The sequence below is a fragment of the Pimephales promelas genome, chromosome 19 (assembly GCF_988280905.1).
Source record: "Pimephales promelas chromosome 19, fPimPro1.hap1.1, whole genome shotgun sequence".
In the NCBI taxonomy this organism is placed as follows: Eukaryota; Metazoa; Chordata; class Actinopteri; order Cypriniformes; family Leuciscidae; genus Pimephales; species Pimephales promelas.
This window is the reverse complement of record NC_142787.1, coordinates 23,196,951-23,217,177: the sequence shown is the minus strand read 5'-3', so window position 1 is coordinate 23,217,177 and position 20,227 is coordinate 23,196,951. Positions and strand designations below refer to the sequence as shown.

Below are 20,227 nucleotides of genomic sequence, written 5' to 3'. Positions count from 1 at the left end.
CTTTTCAGTATAATTCTAAAAATGTGCACCTTTAGGTCATGGTACAGTTTGGGCCTTTGAATAAAACGTATGTTTTTTTCAAGTTTAATATTCTCATATATACTATATGAGCCATAAAATCCTGAAATATCAAATATTATGATTCTCAACAAAAAACACATACACCATTTTTTTTATTTTTTTTTCTAAAGATTCAATAAACTGTTCCATTAAAAAAAAACGGACTTGTATTTAATGTGTCAAGCTTTACAGGCTTTTAAAATAACAACAGTTGATTACTGAATGATGGACTGTTTTTTATTGCATTGTACTTATTACTTTACAGCCTGGTTTTATAGCATTTCATGATAGACTAAAAGCTGATGGAATCAGAAAATCCATATTAAAAGTAGAAAGATCTTGTTTATTTATTTGTTTAATATCCCCCTTAAATCACATAACATGTAGATAAGCAACAAAGACAAAAATAGAACAAATTGCAAATGCCCGTCCTTTTCAATGCTTTACCACAGTACTTTAATTAAATTAATTATGAATTAAATCCTTTTACAGCACCTGCTGCCCTGTGATTCCACATGCAAAATAATTTGCCTCATTTAAACAGCAGATGGCAGCAAATGGACAAAAATGACAAATGAACAAGACATATATCCTTACTTTACAATGTTCTCTTGATCCACACTTAATTATATCAAGATAATACAATAACAAAACCTGTCAATTTTTTTATTTTATTTTTTATTTTTTTTTTGGCATTACATTTGTTTGCTTTTATGCAAGACATTAAGCATTCCTTTGCACCTATATTATGAAATGAGAACAAAAAAATATAGTTTGCCGGACAAACATAATGGACTACTGATTCACTAAAAGGTGTGTAATTTGTCATATTCTGTGCTCTGAAACTGATCCTCTAAGTGCTACACACGAGCCTTGATTTCACTCCCAGATGGTAACACACTGCCCAGAATCTCCCAAAATACAACTAAAATCACGATTCCATTACAGGAAAAGAAAGGTTTGAGGTCAGATGGGATCTTAAATGAGGTTGATCTGTTAGGCAAAATCACAGACTTGCTCAATCATCGTTTCGGTGTGCAAATCACAAGACAATGCTTTAGGACAAAGTCCAGCGTATAATGGTGTTCCCATACGTCAACATGGTCAACATTCCTTTTGTCCTGTCAAGTTCCGGTTTAAAGTCAATAATTTATGTAATCTTAACACAAATGTTTGGAATTTGGTTCATAATTTGATAAGCAGGAGTTTGAAATGTGAATAATAATATTAATAATAGGATAATTGTTGGTTTATGTCTAAATTTAGGAATAGCTGAAAAATATGTTTTAAAAATTATGAAGTATTAGACTTACAGCTGAAATTAGGAAACAAGGTTAAAGAGGATTCCAATAGTTATTACAGAAATGTTAAATGTGTGTAATACAGAAGAAAATGACTGATTAAAGACTTATTAAAATGGCCAGCAACAGTTGCTCACAAACATCTGTGGTCATGTTTAATGCCTTTGAGAAAACGAAGACGAATTTGAAACTAGATAAACATGTTAATAAGGGGTCATTATTTCTCGAAATACACAAATTCCCATGGAGGCAATTTAAAGAACCCACTGATGAGTCTGAAGTACAAGGTCAACAAACTGAGCCCAATGGACAGTGCAAAGAGACTAATATAACACTGTAAGGTGATAATGACTTCCCCAAAGAGGGTCAGTTATTGTAATACTATGCAAATAATGCATGCAAACACTGATGCAATCAAAACAACATTATTTTTCACATTAGTTAGTTCATAATAAGATCTATAGCATGCATTTAGAAAATAGACTTTTGAATTCATGTCAATACAGTTTTTCTCCGTCGCTTTGGTGCATTTCTCACAGGATTGTTTTGAACAAGTATTACGGTAACTTAGACATTATTAAAAACATATTATTTTAGCTAAAGTTTGTGTCAATATGTGCCTTTTGCTCCATGTCTATCTGAGTGGACTGTGCTGTGCCAGACCGGTCTTAGGGCCTGTATGGGGTCAGTTTGGATCATTTTGTTACAGTTTTTTGATCCATCAGATCAGTCGCTTTGGTGCATTTCTCACATCACTATTTACATTTGCACAACAGTTAATGCAGTTCTCAAAACAATTTGTACAAACTGCAAAACTTAGTTAAAACCTGCAAAAGTGTGTCACATGCTCAAAATGGATAACTCATTCCTCAAAAGCAAATTCATGTAATTGAAAGTGTCAAATGGTTAATGGACTGCATTTATATAGCGCTTTCATAGACCTAATGGCCACCAAAGCGCTTTACATATTGCCTCACATTCACCCATTCACACACACTCATTCACACCGACGGCAGTGTCAGCCATGCAAGGCACCAGCCAGCTCATCGGGAGCAACTGGGGTTAGGTGTCTTGCTCACGGACACCTCGACACTTGGTCAGGTGGAATCGGATTGAACCACCAACCTTTCGGTTTGTAGACAACCTACATGAACCACTGAGCCACTGCCGCCCCGCCATGTCCACACTAATACGTTTTCGTTTGAAAACGTATATTTTTCTCTCCGTTTTGGCCTTCCGTCCACACTGAAACGCCGTTTTAAGTCACCAAAAACGTATCGTTTGGAAAACGCTCTCCAAAGTGGATAAATTTGAAAACGCCGTTTTCGCGTTGTATTGTGGACAGTGAAACCTGAGGTATTTCAAAACGATGATGTAAGTTTAGTCATGTGATCCATGTAGTACCAATAGATATTCATTTATCGGTATTGTGCCTGTTATGTGTTCATTTTTACACTGTTGCTAAAATATGTTACTTTCTATGTTACTTAATATGTGCTATTCTTCATAGCACAGTACTGCAAAGATGACAGATAATGTACTCACATTTGCAGTCCTGCGGCAAAACAGGAGTTGCGTTTTAGACCAAATATGGTGACTGAATGCGACCTGGATGCATCAGTGATGGTGAGATATTTTGCTAAATAAAATGATCCCGTTAGAAGAATTGCGCGATAACTTTATTATTTATTTCCCCCTCTGTAACGTCTCAGTGAGCTTTTGTGAAGTTTCACGCATGCGCAGTAAAGTGAATTTAGAAGTTTCTCATCCACACTGAAACGTCAGAAAACGCCTGAAAACAGAAACACTAGTGTGGACGGAGAGCGTTTTTAAACGAAAACCCCGTTTTCAAATGTATCCGGATTAATGTGGACGTGTCGTCCAAACACCAGTGTTTATGAACAAGATAGTCAAATGGCTTTGTCATGTTTTCATTATGACCGTTGAGTTTACTCTGTAAGTGTTTGCCAATGCAAAAAAAAGTCAGATCTGACACTACCTGGAAATGCTCAGGACAGTCCTATAAACTATTTGCACAGCCATTTGAAAACTACAGTAAAGTTTCACATTACTGTATTTAGTGAGGTACAGTAATTGAGTACAAGACACTGAATATGTATGTTTCACATTTTTACTGCATGGTCTTTGCAATTCTACGTAATTTGTTCAGAGCATTGTGCAAAAGAAAAAATACACCCATATTTACAACAAACATAAACTCCCTTTGGGTAGATCGGTGCACAACTGTAAACAATAACAGTACATATTGGAACTGAACATACAACATACATATACTGTAAATCATTACATCCCTTCTCATCAGTGAAAGCTGAGGTTCACCTGCGAGAAATTGTTCAATTTAGGATAAAAAAAAGTTTTTTTTTTTTAAAAATATAAAAAAAATATAAAATTCGCTTGAAGGATTTTGACAACTAGTTTACAGTAACATTTTTGTATGTGATGACTCAAGCAATGAAATGAGGACTATTAGTTTTATATGGAATGACTATTCAGCATTCACAAGTATAGTTAATTTGGACTGATATGACATAAGCAAATGATAATGTTATAAAACAGCAGAGAGTTGTATGAAAGCAATTGATGCATGTCCAAAAGCATTTGCAATTTGTTGGAAGGAATGAGAAACTGCTACTGTGATGTGCACAAATGACAAAATGTTGTAGAGGTTGAACTAACTGTTGTGCAAATGTAAATAGTGATGTGAGAAATGCACCAAAGCGGCGGAGAAAAACTGCAATGTGTGGTAATGTGCGGTGAAGATATAATTAGCAATATAAACAACACAGAATGATAGTAAATAAAGATATAAAACAGAAAGCAATACAAAGCTAACCGACACAAACCACTCAGCAGCAGGCAATACACAGTTCAATATGTCATTTTAAACACCAAATTCTAAAGATGTCTGCATGCTTTTCTCTGGCGCACAAGGTCTATAGCAAACAACACTGAGAACATAAGACAGAGCCTGCCCTTGTATTTTCATTGATAGGCCTACAGGTCGCATGTAACAAGTCTCTAGCCTATTTGTTATAAAGGCAACCTGGACGGAACAACTTTCTTAATTACACTAGGTTTTAATTATGTAATTTTTTTATTCATTATTCCTACATATTCATATGTTTTATCTATGGCGATTTCCCTGATTAGATCATCAAGTAGGCTATATTTTTATTTTAATGCCATGATTTAGCAGTTATACCAACTCTAATCTGTATAAACACATAATATTTGTACCATTGACTTGTATGCTTAGTATTAATTCAAACATACACAAGAGATTATGCTATTTACATAATCACAATGAAAAGACCATGTGATCTGAATACACTGGACAATTTTCCGGTTAAACATAGCCTAAATATAAACAGAAAAGGCTAGGAGGAGAGTCATTCCTTTATATTTGTGCCATGGCTCATCATTCACCTGTTATCCAGCTGACCTGAAAAACATTTATGATTTTTTTTTTCTGTCTCTGATATTTACAGTAGCCCTATACAAGGAGAGCATGTCAAACTAAAGGAGAGCATGTCACTGCTTATAACTTGTGTCCTTTAGCCTATACAACACAACTACTTGGCAAGAATGTAATGTAGGCTACCTTTTTTTGTTGTTTGTTTTACAGTGTGCTGAACAATTTAAAGAAGATGAAAAACTCATCGATTATGTCTTCAGTCGTACTGGAGGTCCTTTACAGAATGGATGATCTTAAATACCTTTACATCATTGTCTTTTCTATGTTGTACATGTTTGTACTTGTTGCTAACACCACTGTGATTTTTATCATAATTATTGACCGAGCGCTTCACAAACCTATGTATGTCTTTCTATGCAACTTGGCTGTAAATGGCGTCTATGGTAGTACGGCTTTGCTTCCAGCCTTGATGGGTACTTTAATGTCTCCATCTCATGAGGTATCTTTGGCATCTTGTCAGGCTCAAACCTATTTCCTGCACACATATGCTACCATAGAATTCACCATTCTTTCAGTGATGTGCTATGATCGCTATGTGGCCATATGCTATCCGCTACAGTATCACAGTATCATGACAATCACAAAGGTGTATAAACTAATGGCTTTCTCGTGGGGTTATCCTTTAGTGGCATTCGCTTTGTTTTTCATTCTGACTCTGCGCTTGACAATCTGTAGAAAGATAATTGAGCGAGTGTACTGTTCCAACTATTCTCTTGTCAAACTGTCCTGTGATGACACAAATGTTGTGAGTGCTATGGGATTGTTTTCTGTTGTTGCATATTCTTTTCCTCAGCTTGCAATGACCCTCTACTCATATGGACATATTCTTAGAATATGCTTTACTGCCACTAAAAAATCTAAAATAAAAGCACTGAAGACCTGCATGCCACACTTATTTGCAATATTGAATTATAGTGTGGGCTGTTTTTGTGAAATTGTACTAAGTCGCTTTGACACAAGTTATCTTTCCTTTGAAACAAAAACAGTTATGTCACTTTATTTTTTAATATTTCCTCCTATTGTGAATCCAGTCATTTATGGGCTGAGTGTTCAGGCTCTTAGAGACAACATGTTTAGACTTTTTAGGTCTAGGAATAAATTATTGCCTTTGGCTGTAAAATAGGATCTTTGTTATTTTCTAGATGAGAAATGTGTATGTTATCAAAAAAATTCATCATGTCAATTAACAGCTGACATTCCCAACATTTGTAAGCATTATCTGAATCATGTTTGAGTCACATGCAAGACAATGTGTTGCCCTCTGAAAAGCTGAAGTGCAAAAAAGTGTAATGAACACAATGATTGCAAACAAGCAATTCTTAAATGTTCTGTTACTCTTTTTACTGAGAAATGTGGAAGTTCATGTATGGGTTGATAGTGTTCAAAAACATAAAAAATTGAGCAAAACACATTATAGGTCTTATCTCATGCACAAATTTCAAAATAATTATTTTGCACTTTTAACCATAGCCTACTGAAATATATTAGTCTCTAAATTATCAAAATCTGTTGTACACAATGACTTCTGTTGCCAGATTGATAGTTTATACTTTTTAAGTATACAAGGCTTTTTTCAAGCTTAATATTCTCATATATACAATATGAGCCATAAACTCCTGACATATCAAATATTATGATTCTCAAAAAAAAAACACATACACAATTTTTTTATTATTATTTTTCTAAAGATTCAATAAACTGTTCCATTAAAAAAAAGACTTGTAAAAGACTCTTAATGTGTCAAGCTTTGCAGGAATAACAACACTTGATTACTGAATGATGGACTGTTTTTCATTGCATTATACTGTTACTTATTACTTGTTACAGCCTGGTTTTGTGGCATTTCATGATAGACTAAAAGCTGATGGAATCAGAAAATCCATATTAAAAGTGTAAAGCTCTTGTTTATTTATTTGTTTAATGTCCCCCTTAAATCACATACCATGTAGATAAGCAACAAAGACAAAAATAGAACAAATTGCAAATGCCCGTCCTTTTCAATGCTTTACCACAGTACTAAATTAATTATGAATTAAATGCTTTTACATCAGCTGCTGCCCTGTGGTTCCACATGCAAAATAATTTGCCTCATTTAAACAGCAGATGGCAGCAAATGGAGAAAAATCACAAATGAACAAGACATATTTTAAATGCTTACTCTACAATGTTCTCTTGATCCACACTTAATGCCATTAAGATAATTCAATAACAAAACCTGTCAAATTTTAAATGTTTTGTGGAATTACATTTGTTTGCTTTTACACAAGACATTAAGCATTCCTTTGCACCTATATTATGAAATGAGAACAAAACAAATATACTTTGCAGGACAAACATTATGGACTACTGATTCACTAAAAAGTGTGGAATTTGTTATCATCAAAAATCTTAATTTCTTTTCGAAATAAGGATATCAACCCACTTGGATTATGGAGGGGAGGGGAATTACGTAGCCTATTATGGATATGTAAAATGGAGCAGCCTCATGCAAAATAATTTTCTCTAGTCATAATGACGTTTGAGATATCTTTAACTACAATTCTGCCTAGTCAAAACTGAATTACAGATATCTGCAATTGTCATTTAAGATGTGTGACGAGTTGAATGTCATTTTCAATGATGTCATGATACTGTATCTGTAGCCTAATTCAGTTTTGCCTAGTCAAAACTGCATTACAGATATCTCCATCTGTCATTTCAACTAGTCGTAATTACGTTACAGATATTTTAAATGATAATACCAACTATCCAAAATGTAATTAAGACTAGTCAGAAAGAGGTTGTTGATATCTACAATGTTAATTCCGGATAGTCAAACAGCTTAATGTTAAAAGGGCTTGCCATAGCGAGGAGTAGCCTACTTGCTCACAACTCCTCAGGTGGTGGAACTTAAACATCCAAATCACACAAAATGAACAAAAGCGCCTACAACATAAATGCATCCTTATTTGTAACAGAACAGCATGAACACGATACTAGGCCTATAGTATAACATTCAATATCATATATGCCAATATTTTTTTTTTATAACATAATGCATTTACGTTACTGTGGGCAATAAAAAAGCTATCAATCAATGTTATCAATAAAATCAAAAGTAAGCATGACTTGCACTTTCTTTTGTTCTTGACAGCTTTAGAGGAGGAGCTACGCGCTTCGCATGTGCGAAACATTTCAGAAACCAGCATTTCGACATTTAACACCAGAGTGCAGATTCTTTATTTTCGTGACTTAATTCCTTCGCTTAACGGCAGACAGACAATACAAACCTACAATGTCCAAAAAAGTAGCTGTAGTTACAGGGGCAAATAAAGGCATCGGACTGGCAATTGTTAAAGGGCTGTGCAAGGCAGGTTTCAAAGGAGATATTCTCCTCACAGCACGGAATGAGAAACTGGGACAAGAGGCTGTTGCTGGTCTGCAAGCGGAGGGGTGCAAAAACGTATTCTTCCATCAACTTGATATTTGTGACCAAGGAAGCTCTCTAAAACTCAAGAAGTTTCTGGAGGAGAAGTACGGTGGCCTGGATGTTCTTATCAACAACGCGGGAATGGCTTTCAAAAGTTAGTTTTGAATATTCTATTTTTCAATGCAGACCTGCGTAAATCTTTAAGCCTTAAATGCTCTTTCAAAAAAGAAGTGTCAAAGAACAATTAAAACATTCTATAACCTATGTTATATTGTATTTCAGTGTTGGTTACACTACTAAATACATCTGACCTCATCAGTGCACTCTAAGTATTGCATTACTTATTAATTACTTTCTAAATACCATATCAACACAATTCCATACTGACCAATACAAGGATAGACATGAAACTGCACTTTTAATTCTTTCAACATAAATAAAATTGGATACATTTTTCTTGAACTGACCAAAGTATGTAAAGGGAGAAGGTTAAATTAAACATACATTTAAACATCAGACATTACATTTATCTGTTAAATCCACTCTTGTTTTATATAGAAAGTGTTCTAAACAGTAGCCTATTGAAATTACATCAGAAATAATAATTCAGTTACAGAAAATTTAAGAGTAATCCCCTAAGGGAAAAGTGAGTAGCCTAATTAGTATTGCATTACAACCAACACTGATTATATTATATTATATTATATTATGATCGCTTCACACAACATTCTGTGCTAAAATCTCACACCATTCTGTTAATTTAGGGCACAATCACACAAAAAAATAGTTGCTCACAACTCCTCAGGTGGTGGAGCATTTTTCCATCTTCAACTTAAACATTCAAATCACACAAAATGAACAAAAGTGCCTACAACATTAACTTTAAATGCATCCTTATTTGTAACAGAACAGCATGAACACGATACTAGGCCTATAGTATAACATTCAATATCATATATGCCAATATTTTTTTTATAACATAATGCATTTACGTTACTGTGGGCAATAAAAAAGCTATGAATCAATGTTATCAATAAAATCAAAAGTAAGCATGACTTGCACTTTCTTTTGTTCTTGACAGCTTTAGAGGACGAGCTACGCGCTTCGCATGTGCAGAACATTTCAGAAACCAGCATTTCGACATTTAACACCAGAGTGCATATTCTTTAATTTCGTGACTTAATTCCTTTGCTTAACGGCAGACAGACAATATATAAACCTACAATGTCCAAAAAAGTGGCTGTAGTTACAGGGGCAAATAAGGGCATCGGACTGGCAATTGTTAAAGGGCTGTGCAAGGCAGGTTACAAATGAGATATTCTCCTCACAGCACGGAATGAGAAACTGGAACAAGAGGTTTTTAGTTTTTTTTTTTTTTTTTTTTTTGTGTGTTGCATTCCACAGTGCCACTTTTTAGTATATTTTGTATGTAAACATGCTTTTCAAAATGTAAAAAAAAATGCATCTCTAGACCCTTGCTTTTTTTCATCTGACAGTTTTTGGTTTGTTTGTTGTTGCAAAAACACATTCTGGATCCATTTACATCCATTTGAAATTCCCTTCTTTTATCTAGATTCAGCAACAGAGCCATTTGGAGAACAGGCTGAAGTGACCATGCGCACCAACTTCTGGGGAACACTGTGGGTGTGTCATGCTCTTCTGCCGATACTTCGACCCAATGCTCGTGTGGCCAATGTGTCCAGCTTTGTTAGCAAGAAATCCCTTGACCAGTGCAGTTCTGAACTACAGGCAAAGTGTGTGAATCAATTTTTATAATAAGTGATAAGGTAAAGGAAACAGCAAATCAAGTATTTTTTGTTTTATATTTACCTTTGGACAGATTCAGAAATAAAGATTTGTCCGAGGAGGAGTGTTGCCTGCTGATGGGAGAGTTTGTTCATGCTGCACAGACAGGGGATCATAAGGCTCAGGGCTGGCCAAACACTGCCTATGGTACCACCAAGGTAACAAACATCCCTATCTGTCCCTGGCTGCATCCGAAATTGGAAAAAAAGCCTGCATACATAAGTAGAAAGAGGACAAGGCATGTCCGAATCCAATGATCATGTTATGATCCTGTCTACTGAGATACATTCATCTGATTAATTTCCTTTGCTGCCTATGATATCCCATGGGATATCATAGGCAGCAAAGGAAATTAATCCTGTGGGATATCATAGTGAATATATATATATATATATATATATATATATATATATATATATATATATATATATATATATATACACTTAGTTAACCAAAGCTCCCTTTATTTTGTTGTAGATCATAAACCATTATGCTGTCTTAGAATTCAGTCCAAAATCAGTTTTGTGTGGTCCCTTCATGCGCAAATGCAGCCTGCAAAGTCATTTGCTGATATGGCAGTGCCAGCAAGGCAACAATTCAGCTGCCTAAGCTTTCGGATGCAGCCCCTAACATACCCAAAAGCCTGATTTGCAAGGCTGTGTATTTTAACAATAAGCAGGCCCAGACAAAAATCTTTCAGAAAAAGAAATTGTTTTTGCTTTCTATCTCTTTTTTAGATTGGTGTGACTGTGCTATCAAAGATCCAAGCTCGAGTTCTCAGCGAGACGAGGCCAGGTGATGGTATCCTCCTGAATGCTTGCTGTCCAGGATGGGTGCGGACTGACATGGCTGGACCAAATGCTACCAAGAGTCCAGAGGAAGGAGCAGAAACTCCTGTGTATCTGGCCATGCTGCCTGAAGGAGCCAAAGAGCCGCATGGACAGCTAGTGTGGGACAAGACTGTACAGGAATGGTAGAGTGAAGAAAACAGGCGTCATCAGTTCATTCCATCTAAAAAATAATGTCATGATTACATCTGACTTTTTCAAAATATACTGTATATGTTGACATTATGAGAGGCATACTGTAAAATGCTACAACTACTACTACTGTACATTAAAAATTACATTTTAGAAAGCACTGACATGTAGTTGGCACAGTTTTCTTCAAAGTAAATTGTATGGTTTATGAGTTCTCCATATCAGATGTCCGGTATATTTTCAGTTTATTGGGTCATTTTGTTTATCTCTCTAAGATAAATAGAAGATAAACAGATTTTGTCCTCATATCATTCTTCCACAGAACAGATTTTACCATCTGCACATACTGAAATCTCTGTATACGTTCCAATTTAATGAAGCTAAATGTATATTTAGTTTGCCAAAGTATTTGTCAACTTCTTGTAACAATTAAAATGATTGGTTGTCAGCTTGACTGCATTCGCATCCTTCATGCACAAAGGTTACATGCACTGATGATGTCATGTGCTGGTTTTAGGATACTTGAAGCATTCTTTAGAGAAATATTAACTGTATTATACAAGACTGACTTTTGTGTCCTGCAATTCATATGCAGTCATACCCTCCTTATCACTCACTTACATGAAGTAGAACAACCCTGATATTATGCAAACTTTTAACGGCTCGGACTCTGCTTCAACAAAACAAAGCCATCGTAAAACAATCCAACTTATAAACTCGTAATATTTGGCAATATCTTAACCTTATTGTCTAAGAGAGAGCTGTTATCATTGGAGAGGATTAAATATATCTCTGCCAGCTTTGTTAGCGGATTAAAAGTGATAAAACACGGTATTAACTTCCCACAGTTTAAATAAACAGGAAACCATCTTGTTTGGATCGTGATCACAATATTACAACAAACTCTAGAATGTCTTATTTCATTAATTACTTTTAGCTTTAAATAAATAGATAAATGTTTCCTTATGTATTTACTTTGTCACACCCTGTAACTGGGTAGCAGGCTAGACAAGCACTTATAAAACAGTTCTGGATCGTTGGGAAAGTATAGATGTATGTGTAACCAGTAGAGGACGCCAAAGACTTATATTTTGTAAATGAATTAACGTAAGGGCTGGAAAAGCCTCCAACACAGTTCCTTCCCAGCCGAATAATTATAAAGAAACTCAGATTGACAAAATAATTTCATCAACAAAAATCGAATCACTTTAGATGGCTTTTCCAAAATATATGAGTATGCATTTTCTATTCATTTGTCAAAAGTGCAAGTTACATTAAAGTCCCCGTGAACCGGAAGTTGCAAACGATTTTTCTCCAGTGCTGTGACGTATTTCCAAGTGAAACGGAATATTGAACAGAGGGCAGGGTTTTCCTCTAGCGCTCCTCCTCTCCATCTTTCGCTCATAGCAAACTAACGGTTTGAGGGGAGTGGTTAAGCGTTTCCCCACCCAAGTTGTGAAACCTACGTCATCAGAAAAAGAAACCGTTCCAGACCGGAAGTAACTTTTCAGATTTTGATTAAAGATTACCAAGGTAAAAGATTTTTTAAATATATTTTTACTTGCACGGATTAATTGTTCACCACAAGACTAGTAATATGCGCTAACAAAGTAAATAGGTTCAATTTTGATTTCACGGGGACTTTAATTTATCTTCAACCCAGCTGTGTCACTAGATGGCAGCATAGGACACAAATCTAAAGAATGTATTGCTCTATTTGTTCTCCATTTGTCCTAACAAATCGACTCATTTATGCCTATCTTCTGTTGTATTCACATGGTTTTATATTTATATTAATTTGAATTAAAGTATCCCATGTTTAAAGTCTATGTAGCTTAATCAGGAGTATGTTAGTGAGCTTTTGATGCCAATGAGCTTTTGATGCCAATATATATATACCTCTAAATACTAACTTCTAACCGCTGTAGTCTGCCTTTTTTGTCAAATAGTTTTGTCAGAAAAAAAGCTTAACCAAGTTTAGTGTGTTGTTCTGCTCTTATATTTCAAATATTTTAAAACAATATAAAAAAAATTCTCATATTTTTATGATTTAATCAAACTTACATGTTCATTAAAAGAAAGTTCCCTCCGCACATCACTTTTGGCCACTACTGTACAGTTTATTATTTTTTCACCTTACAAAAAAGATCATTAATTGTAGTTAACTTCTATTATATTTTTAGTAAAGATCATTAAATAAAATGCTGCGTACAAACATGCCAGCATATTATATTTGGCATATAAACATACCACTTTTAATTTCCTTCCTTTATAAAATCAAACAACAAAAGCCTTGCCAGCTCTGAAGCCACAACAAAATAGCTGGCAGGAAATTGCCTTTCCTGAACACCTGTAACAAATGTGGAGACGGGGAAAAACAGCATACATTAAAAAAACATTGAAGGCTGATCACAATTATAAAGCAATAAAGTTACACCAAGGGCTCTGGCTCTAAAAAAGAATAATTTTGCTACATTTTAGCAACATTGCTTAGTTTATGTGCTAATGATATTAAAGCAGTGTTTTAAAAGGATTAATTAAAAAACTAAAATAAGTTATAAAAATAATTTGCAAGCACTTATTTAAAAACAAAGATGTTTTGTTTTTTTCGCCATCAACAGCATAACTAGGCATAAATGAAGTCCAGGCATGAGAACAACGAGTTAAAGCAATGCTTATTGTTGACCTGGAAGAACAGAATCTTCTGAAAACAGAGCTGAGAGAAATATCATTTATTCATTATTCAGTCTGTACAGTAAACACATGTCCAACAGTTTTCATCTGATTTTTTTTATTCAGATGTTTCAGAAAAAAAGACAGGTGGTTTAATGTTAAATAAAACAATTTAAAACCTACACCTAAACTGTGGTGAAAATGTTCACTCACAAGGCATCTTTAGGCATCTATATCAAACAACGAATATGTCCACTTCTGAATGTTATTCAAAACATAAATTTACAGTATAAAACAAAACAAGCAATACTACAATGGCATGTGATACAGTGGAGACAAGAAAAACATAACAAGTTGATAAAAAAAAAAAGATCAGGAATAAAATAGTTCCCCTCAGAAAATACTGGGCCTCAAGATCAGGACCGAACAGAAACGACACTTTCAGCAACACTTGCAGGTCTTCACAATCATATTTGACAGCTGTTCTACCTGAGAAAAGTTACATTGAGCATTAGATTACGTTTCAGTTAAGCACTGATGAAAGTGATAAAAATCAATTCTGACCTTATGTAGTCGCCCCACATAGTAAAGGATGGTCAGCGGCTCTAGAACCTGAGGAACGCAGCAGGGTTGAGCAGATGCACCAGGATTATGATGCCTATACAGTGCAAGAACCTGTAGGCAAACAAAATCAGACCATATCAGACACATCACTTCTAAATGCTCCAGTTATGACACATAGTCCTGACTGGTACCTGTGAGTATTTGTTTTCTGAAGTCCAGACGTAAGAGCAAGAGCCAGTGCAATAGTTGGCATTGTAACCAGAAGGTTCATGTATCCACTTCCAGCCCAGGTCTTTGCGGAAGTCTATGTACAGGCTCCTCACACAGCAGCCCTCAGACTTTCTGCATTGAGTGTGAAGGTGACACACTGTGAGGCTTTTGATATAATACATACACATTATAAATAAAAGGAATGTCAGTTATCTTTCATGCTTAATCATAAAAGGCTCACTCTGTACAAACTGCATCAGTTTGCCGTTTTCGGCGAGATTTTGCTAAGCTGTGGCCGTCAGCTGGAAGAGACATTACCAAGATGTGGGGCTTTGGCTCTTGTTCTGCTAAGGGGCCTTTGTCACCTCTTGGTGATAAAGATAAACCTGCATAAACAAATAGCAATATTAGATTGTCCTTTCAACGTCAAGACATACAGGATTTGAATTTTAACTCACAAACCTGCTATTTTGAATTGAAAGTCCTCAGATTTACAATTACAGGGCACCTTCAACTGAAAGCCTTGCTCCGCCTCTATGAATCACATTAGAGTTTCATTTGTCATGCATACATTTCATTTAATGTCATAAACACTTCTTTACAAACCAACAGTGTCTGTGTATTCAGTAATATAAAAATAAACATTGTCAACATCAAACTTAAAGTGATTAAGTCAAAATTAAACATGATTTAATGACTCGTGAATGTAAGTTTTACCTTTCACTAAACATTTAGATATACAGGAAATCGTAATGGAAGTCGATTTCGATATATCTAAATATGTTTAGTGAAAGGTAAAACTTCTGAAATCTCCGTGTAAACAATGCGTGACGTAGACGCGCGAGAGATCACTTCTGGCGTAACGTCTGGGGACGGTCATGGTTCAGTTCGGTTCAGTTGGACATCTGATTCAGATCAGTTCGACGGCTGTTAACAAGAGGTAAAAACTATATAAATACTGTTCGTTTTCTCACACAAACCGCTCGTTTCGTGTCTTAGGCCAACAGTGTGTACTTACATTCACGAGTCATTAAATCATGTTTAATTTTGACTTCTCTGTGCATCCTCTTTGAGGTGGACCCCCTAAAACATTATATGACTGACAAAAAATGTCAAAATTGAAAATACTGTGGAAATAAAGACACATCTTGGATGTCCTTGAGCTAAGCTAAAACATATCGAAAATTAATTTCAAAGTGAACTATCTCTTTAAATAAAAAATGAACTACAAAGGGTAACAGGTTTAGAATGTGACAGGTTTGCAAATTTTGGTTTGTAGCAGCGCTAATTTAATAGAACATATATTACAAATTTGGATAAGCTTTTATTTTTTTGATCAGTTCTAATTTTATTTTATTTTTAGTTTCAGTTTCAGTAATTTTGTTATGTGTCATTTATATAAATTGGTGTTTTATATAGTATATTTCTTTTTCACTTAAATTTGTTACCGGCTGCTCCGCTTAGGAGTATTACCGCCACCTACCGTATAAAATGATAATCCATATATAAGGCGCTCCGGATTATAAGGAACACTGTCGTTTTTTTAGAAGATTTAAGGCTTTTAAGTGCACCTTGTAGTGCGGAAAATACGCTAATTGAAAAGCGTATGTACAGCGCGCATCTTCCTCTGCTTGTAAACAGAAAGTTTTGCGCTTCCAGCTATATCAGCACATCATCTTATACAGCAGGTGGCGGTAATACTCCTAAGCGGAGCAGCCGGTAACAAAAAGTGGTCGAAGGAGAAGAACGTCCTTGTCTCAGTTCTCGCGCATGCGCCCATAAGGAAGTAATAGAATATTCGAATTAAGTCGTTATTTATTTTTTTTTTCGCACAAAAAGTAGTCTCGTCGCTTGATAAACTTATAATTGAGCCGCTGTAGGCACATGGACTATTTAAACCTTTTCTTTGATGACTTTATGGGCCGTCAAGAGCCAGTCCCTTAGGCATCCTATGTAGGACTGATCCAGCTCTCAGATTCAATCAAAAATATCTTTATTTGTGTTCCGAAGATGAACGAAGGTCTTACGGGGTTGGTACAGCATGGGGGTGAGTAATTAATGACTTAATTTTCATTTTTGGGTGAACTAACCCTTTAAGTTGTTTTGTTTATTTGTATCTGCCAAGGCAACACTTCTAATATATATATATATATATATATATATATATATATATATATATATATATTCAGCTTTATTTCAATTACTAATAATTTGTAAATTTTAGTTTAGTACCATGAATCACTTATTTCAAATAAATAAATAAATAAGTGTTTGCATATCTTAAAGGGACACTCCATCCATTTGCATTAAGCTTTTCATTGTTTGAAACCCAGTTATACTGTTGAATGGTCGTGCAACACTCTTTCATTTTCCCCTGAGACAAGAGAAATCTGCTATTTACCTTTTTCACTTCCTCCTACAATGACGCAAAAATTGTCATTTTATGTCATTGTAGAAGGAAGTGTAAGAGAGGGGATTTCTGTAAAGACTACAAGCACTAGATCCCACCCTTTCAAACCTGCCCATAGGGGGTTGGACCTAATGCGCAAACAGACCAATCACAGATCAGCACCAGTGCGTCTGATTTCACCGGCAGAAACTTTTTGAAAATATGGACGAAGGTACTGAATACGCAGACGGATGCATTATGGAGGATTGGGTTTAAACATAGTGTCAGCCATATTTTTTTGGAAGCTAAGCTAGCAGGCTCTTGCTCTGCGGAGAAAGCCGAGTAGTAACTTCAGGGGTTACAGTCCTCTTTTTCCCGGACATGTCCAGCCGTCGATGTCCGGGATTCAGCTTTTGCTTTCTGCAGTCGCCATGCACTGTTTACATGCACAGCTTTTGTTTCAATCTAACTGAATTCATTCTGATTGGTGAAATTGAATGTAGTGTTTACATGAACGCTAAAAAAGTGATCGGTTGATGTGCGTTTTCACATTGCTAAGAAAATTTCCGCTCCTCCGTGAGAGATACGAGACCGGTGCATCTCACAGGTATCTCTCATCGGTAATCACGCCACCGGCCTCACGCCGTTCTCCACATGGCCCTCACTCGTCCTGCTCGCCACCGTAAACACGATGAATGATGACTGTAGAACGCAAAAGTCGAATCCCGGACATTTTCGAGTGATGACACGGAGAGTCATTAGTAGCCTAGACTTGTTGTTTAAGCTAAGCTTAAAAAATACATTTTCTGTCTTTTCTCTGTCTAGAAAGCTCCAAATTCAAAAATAATTTAGTTAGTTTAGTTAATTTTAAGATGTTAGATAATAGTTTCTGCCAAACACATGACATTTATACTGTAGCTCTAAAATACAGCAAAGTGTAGCTTGTGGCAGGGAGCACTGTTTCTCACCCGTCTTCTGCAGCCAGTCCTTTAAGGTCGACGTCACATCAAATGACACCCACTTGCCAGCCATTTGATTGGAAATGAAGCGTGAATTCAGGTAGCGAGCCTTGTCCATAGTGTCCTGGTACAGCTCTAACCTCTGCTCTGAATTAGGCATGTTAGGCTCCTTGATGCGCAAACGGAGCTCCACCTGGGAGAGCTTGGGGTTCGAACCCAATTTGTGCTTTATATCGGTGATGTTGAACCATATCAACCTGTCTGGATTTTCCCTCACTGGTGATTAGACAGACAGCAAAACTGATTGGAAATATGTCTAGAAATAAGCATGTATGTTTTATATTTTACAAGACATTGTATGAATGGTAGAAAAAGTAGAGAACAAAGGATGTGTTTTATGAGAATGACAACTCCATGTGTACCAATACAATAGCCATCCTGTACAACTGATAATGCAATCAAAAGGTCAATGATGACTCAAAGTAATCATAATCATCTGAATAAACTCATACAAATACAATACATAGAATAATAGATCAAGGGATTTTGGAGCTGAGTGATACTTTTATTTTTTAATCTAAAAATAAAATGAAACATATCACTGACAACAAATAAATAAATATATATAATGTTTGTGTATAGCATAGGAAACCTCAAAACGAGTGACTGTTGTCATTGTCTATGCAACCAACAGTCAACACTAAAACATCCCCAAACCAGTGTTGTCTTATAGTTGTCCAAATATGGATTTAAGAGACAATAATAGATAAAGGGATGATTGGATCTGAGTGATACTGAAGTTTACCAAGAAACATTAAATCCAGGATCTGAGTCACTTCATTAGCATTCTCTTAGCAGCCCTCCTTCCTGTTTGTGGTCAGATCATTTGCACACACCCTTAAAGCTCTCTGAGGAAATTGGCAGGCACATAGCATCTTAGGCTAAGAAAGGAAATGTAATAATCATTCAATAATCAACAGGCTAGAAAATAGACAAAGGACAGACCCACTCACTCGGTTTCATTGTGAACTTGTGAACCTCTTTAGCATAGTATCCCTCCTCATTAGGATCTTCTACATCCTGGTGTACAGGATCTGCCGCCTGCTCCTGGCTTAGCTCGACAGTGCTGTTATACACTGAGATCAGTTCTACTGGGATGTTTTCTAAATCCTTTTCCTCATCTACTTCTGGTTCCTTAGGCAGTCGTAGCTTGCTCAGTATTTGTCCTCTAATGGCTTCAATGCGCTTTCTCTTTATCAGTTCCAGGTCTAAAGGATTGCATGTTGACAATGCTTTGGTATAGTGCACAAATCCCAATAGGCATTGCAATACTAGAAATAAGCTCTCCGCTCTCATGGTCAGCGTTGCTGGAATTTATCTTCAGTCTATGAGTGTGGCAATGGATGGTAAAAGGGTCTCGAGCACTTCTAGATATACTGCTGTCGTCACTTTAATCAAAGTTTACAATGAGCTGGTTCACAGCATGAGCTGGTGTTGTCTTCTTCACTTCAAACCCAACGGCCTGAATCAGAAACCAAACATTACTGAGATGTGGATGCTGGCACAACACACAATGGATCTGGAAAAAACAAAACAAAAAAAACTCACCAACGAAGTCAGAGGTCCTATGAACATACGCAATAGATGTCCTCACAAGGCAACATGCCTAATTTACAATACATAGTTTCCACACGATAACCTCAACGGTTTCTTGTGTCCCACTCAACAGAAAAAAACAAATACACGTATTTGAGCTTCAAAGTAATATCAGTTATTTTCACGTGCCATCCTCTTGTTCTGAACAGTTTGCTCTCAACTCAAGGAATGACAAAAGAGGAAAAGGAAGCAGCACAGTTTAACCAAATGACACAACACTTCCTTTTCAGCACAGTAGTTTCCCCTGAAGATTTACCCCGCACTGTGTAAAATATGTGAGGCAAAGTGTTTAGTTCAACTCATCATGGCATTCACATGCCTGAATCAGCTGGCTATTGCTATACACTCAACATAGAGTTAAACATTTAGAATAAAACAAGATGTTATGAAATCTTTCCTATAATTACACAAGAATTCAGAAAACAATCCTTAACAACCTGTTCACATCTAAAACAAGAACTATAAAATACCTATAACAGTAACTATAATCATCAACACCAAAGCACGATAACTTTATATTTATTAAGTGTGCAGTGCAGTTATGAAGTCTGCCAATTTATATCTTCGAGATTTTAAAAGTAGGGTGGATTCTGATTAAAAGTCTGAAGGTGATTCCAGACCTTATGTAGCCCCGCCCTTTTTCAGCGTTGCGCTCGTCATTTGACTTCCGGTCTGTATTTACACAGCGATCTTGCATAGGTATGAAATAACTGCTCGTAAAATA

General features: G+C 35.9%; 3 protein-coding genes across 4 annotated transcripts; 2 read left to right on the top strand and 1 right to left on the bottom strand.

The window, feature by feature from the left end:
- The first annotated feature begins 5,029 nt into the window (after positions 1-5,029).
- On the top strand, positions 5,030-5,980 carry LOC120490856 (olfactory receptor 51G2-like). Its single transcript, XM_039688352.2, has one exon. It carries the CDS (start codon positions 5,030-5,032, stop codon positions 5,978-5,980), a length of 951 nt encoding a protein of 316 aa, XP_039544286.2.
- Positions 5,981-8,000: 2,020 nt separating this feature from the next.
- On the top strand, positions 8,001-11,506 carry cbr1l (carbonyl reductase 1-like). The gene is made up of 4 exons (XM_039688362.2): positions 8,001-8,420; positions 9,840-10,020; positions 10,107-10,230; positions 10,810-11,506. Exons 1-4 carry the CDS (start codon positions 8,132-8,134, stop codon positions 11,047-11,049), a joined length of 834 nt encoding a protein of 277 aa, XP_039544296.1. The 5' UTR covers positions 8,001-8,131; the 3' UTR covers positions 11,050-11,506.
- A 2,263-nt stretch (positions 11,507-13,769) lies between these two features.
- tgfb1b (transforming growth factor, beta 1b) lies at positions 13,770-19,725 on the bottom strand. 2 transcript variants are annotated; one of them, XM_039688171.2, is made up of 8 exons: positions 19,456-19,725; positions 18,861-19,369; positions 17,857-18,123; positions 14,962-15,033; positions 14,741-14,885; positions 14,481-14,631; positions 14,290-14,400; positions 13,770-14,214 (listed from the first exon to the last, which is right to left on the bottom strand). In XM_039688171.2, exons 2-8 carry the CDS (start codon positions 19,201-19,203, stop codon positions 14,167-14,169), a joined length of 1,137 nt encoding a protein of 378 aa, XP_039544105.2. In that variant the 5' UTR covers positions 19,204-19,369; positions 19,456-19,725; the 3' UTR covers positions 13,770-14,166. The 2 variants fall into 2 exon arrangements, with proteins under 2 accessions (XP_039544105.2, XP_088979671.1); XM_089123545.1 differs by lacking the exon at positions 19,456-19,725 and having other exon boundaries at positions 18,861-19,386.
- Between the last annotated feature and the right edge of the window lie 502 nt (positions 19,726-20,227).

Bases quoted from the DNA above. Each gene is read 5' to 3' on its own strand.
- LOC120490856 (XM_039688352.2), top strand. From the start codon at position 5,030: ATGAAAAACTCATCGATTATGTCTTCAGTCGTACTGGAGGTCCTTTAC.
- cbr1l (XM_039688362.2), top strand. From the start codon at position 8,132: ATGTCCAAAAAAGTAGCTGTAGTTACAGGGGCAAATAAAGGCATCGGA. The intron at 8,421-9,839 runs GTTAGTTTTGAA...TCTTTTATCTAG, and splicing joins CGCGGGAATGGCTTTCAAAA to ATTCAGCAACAGAGCCATTT. The intron at 10,231-10,809 runs GTAACAAACATC...TCTCTTTTTTAG, and splicing joins CTGCCTATGGTACCACCAAG to ATTGGTGTGACTGTGCTATC.
- tgfb1b (XM_039688171.2), bottom strand. From the start codon at position 19,203: ATGAGAGCGGAGAGCTTATTTCTAGTATTGCAATGCCTATTGGGATTT. The intron at 18,124-18,860 runs GTGAGTGGGTCT...TCTAATCACCAG, and splicing joins CAAGTTCACAATGAAACCGA to TGAGGGAAAATCCAGACAGG. The intron at 14,401-14,480 runs GTACCAGTCAGG...GTTTGCCTACAG, and splicing joins CAGAAAACAAATACTCACAG to GTTCTTGCACTGTATAGGCA.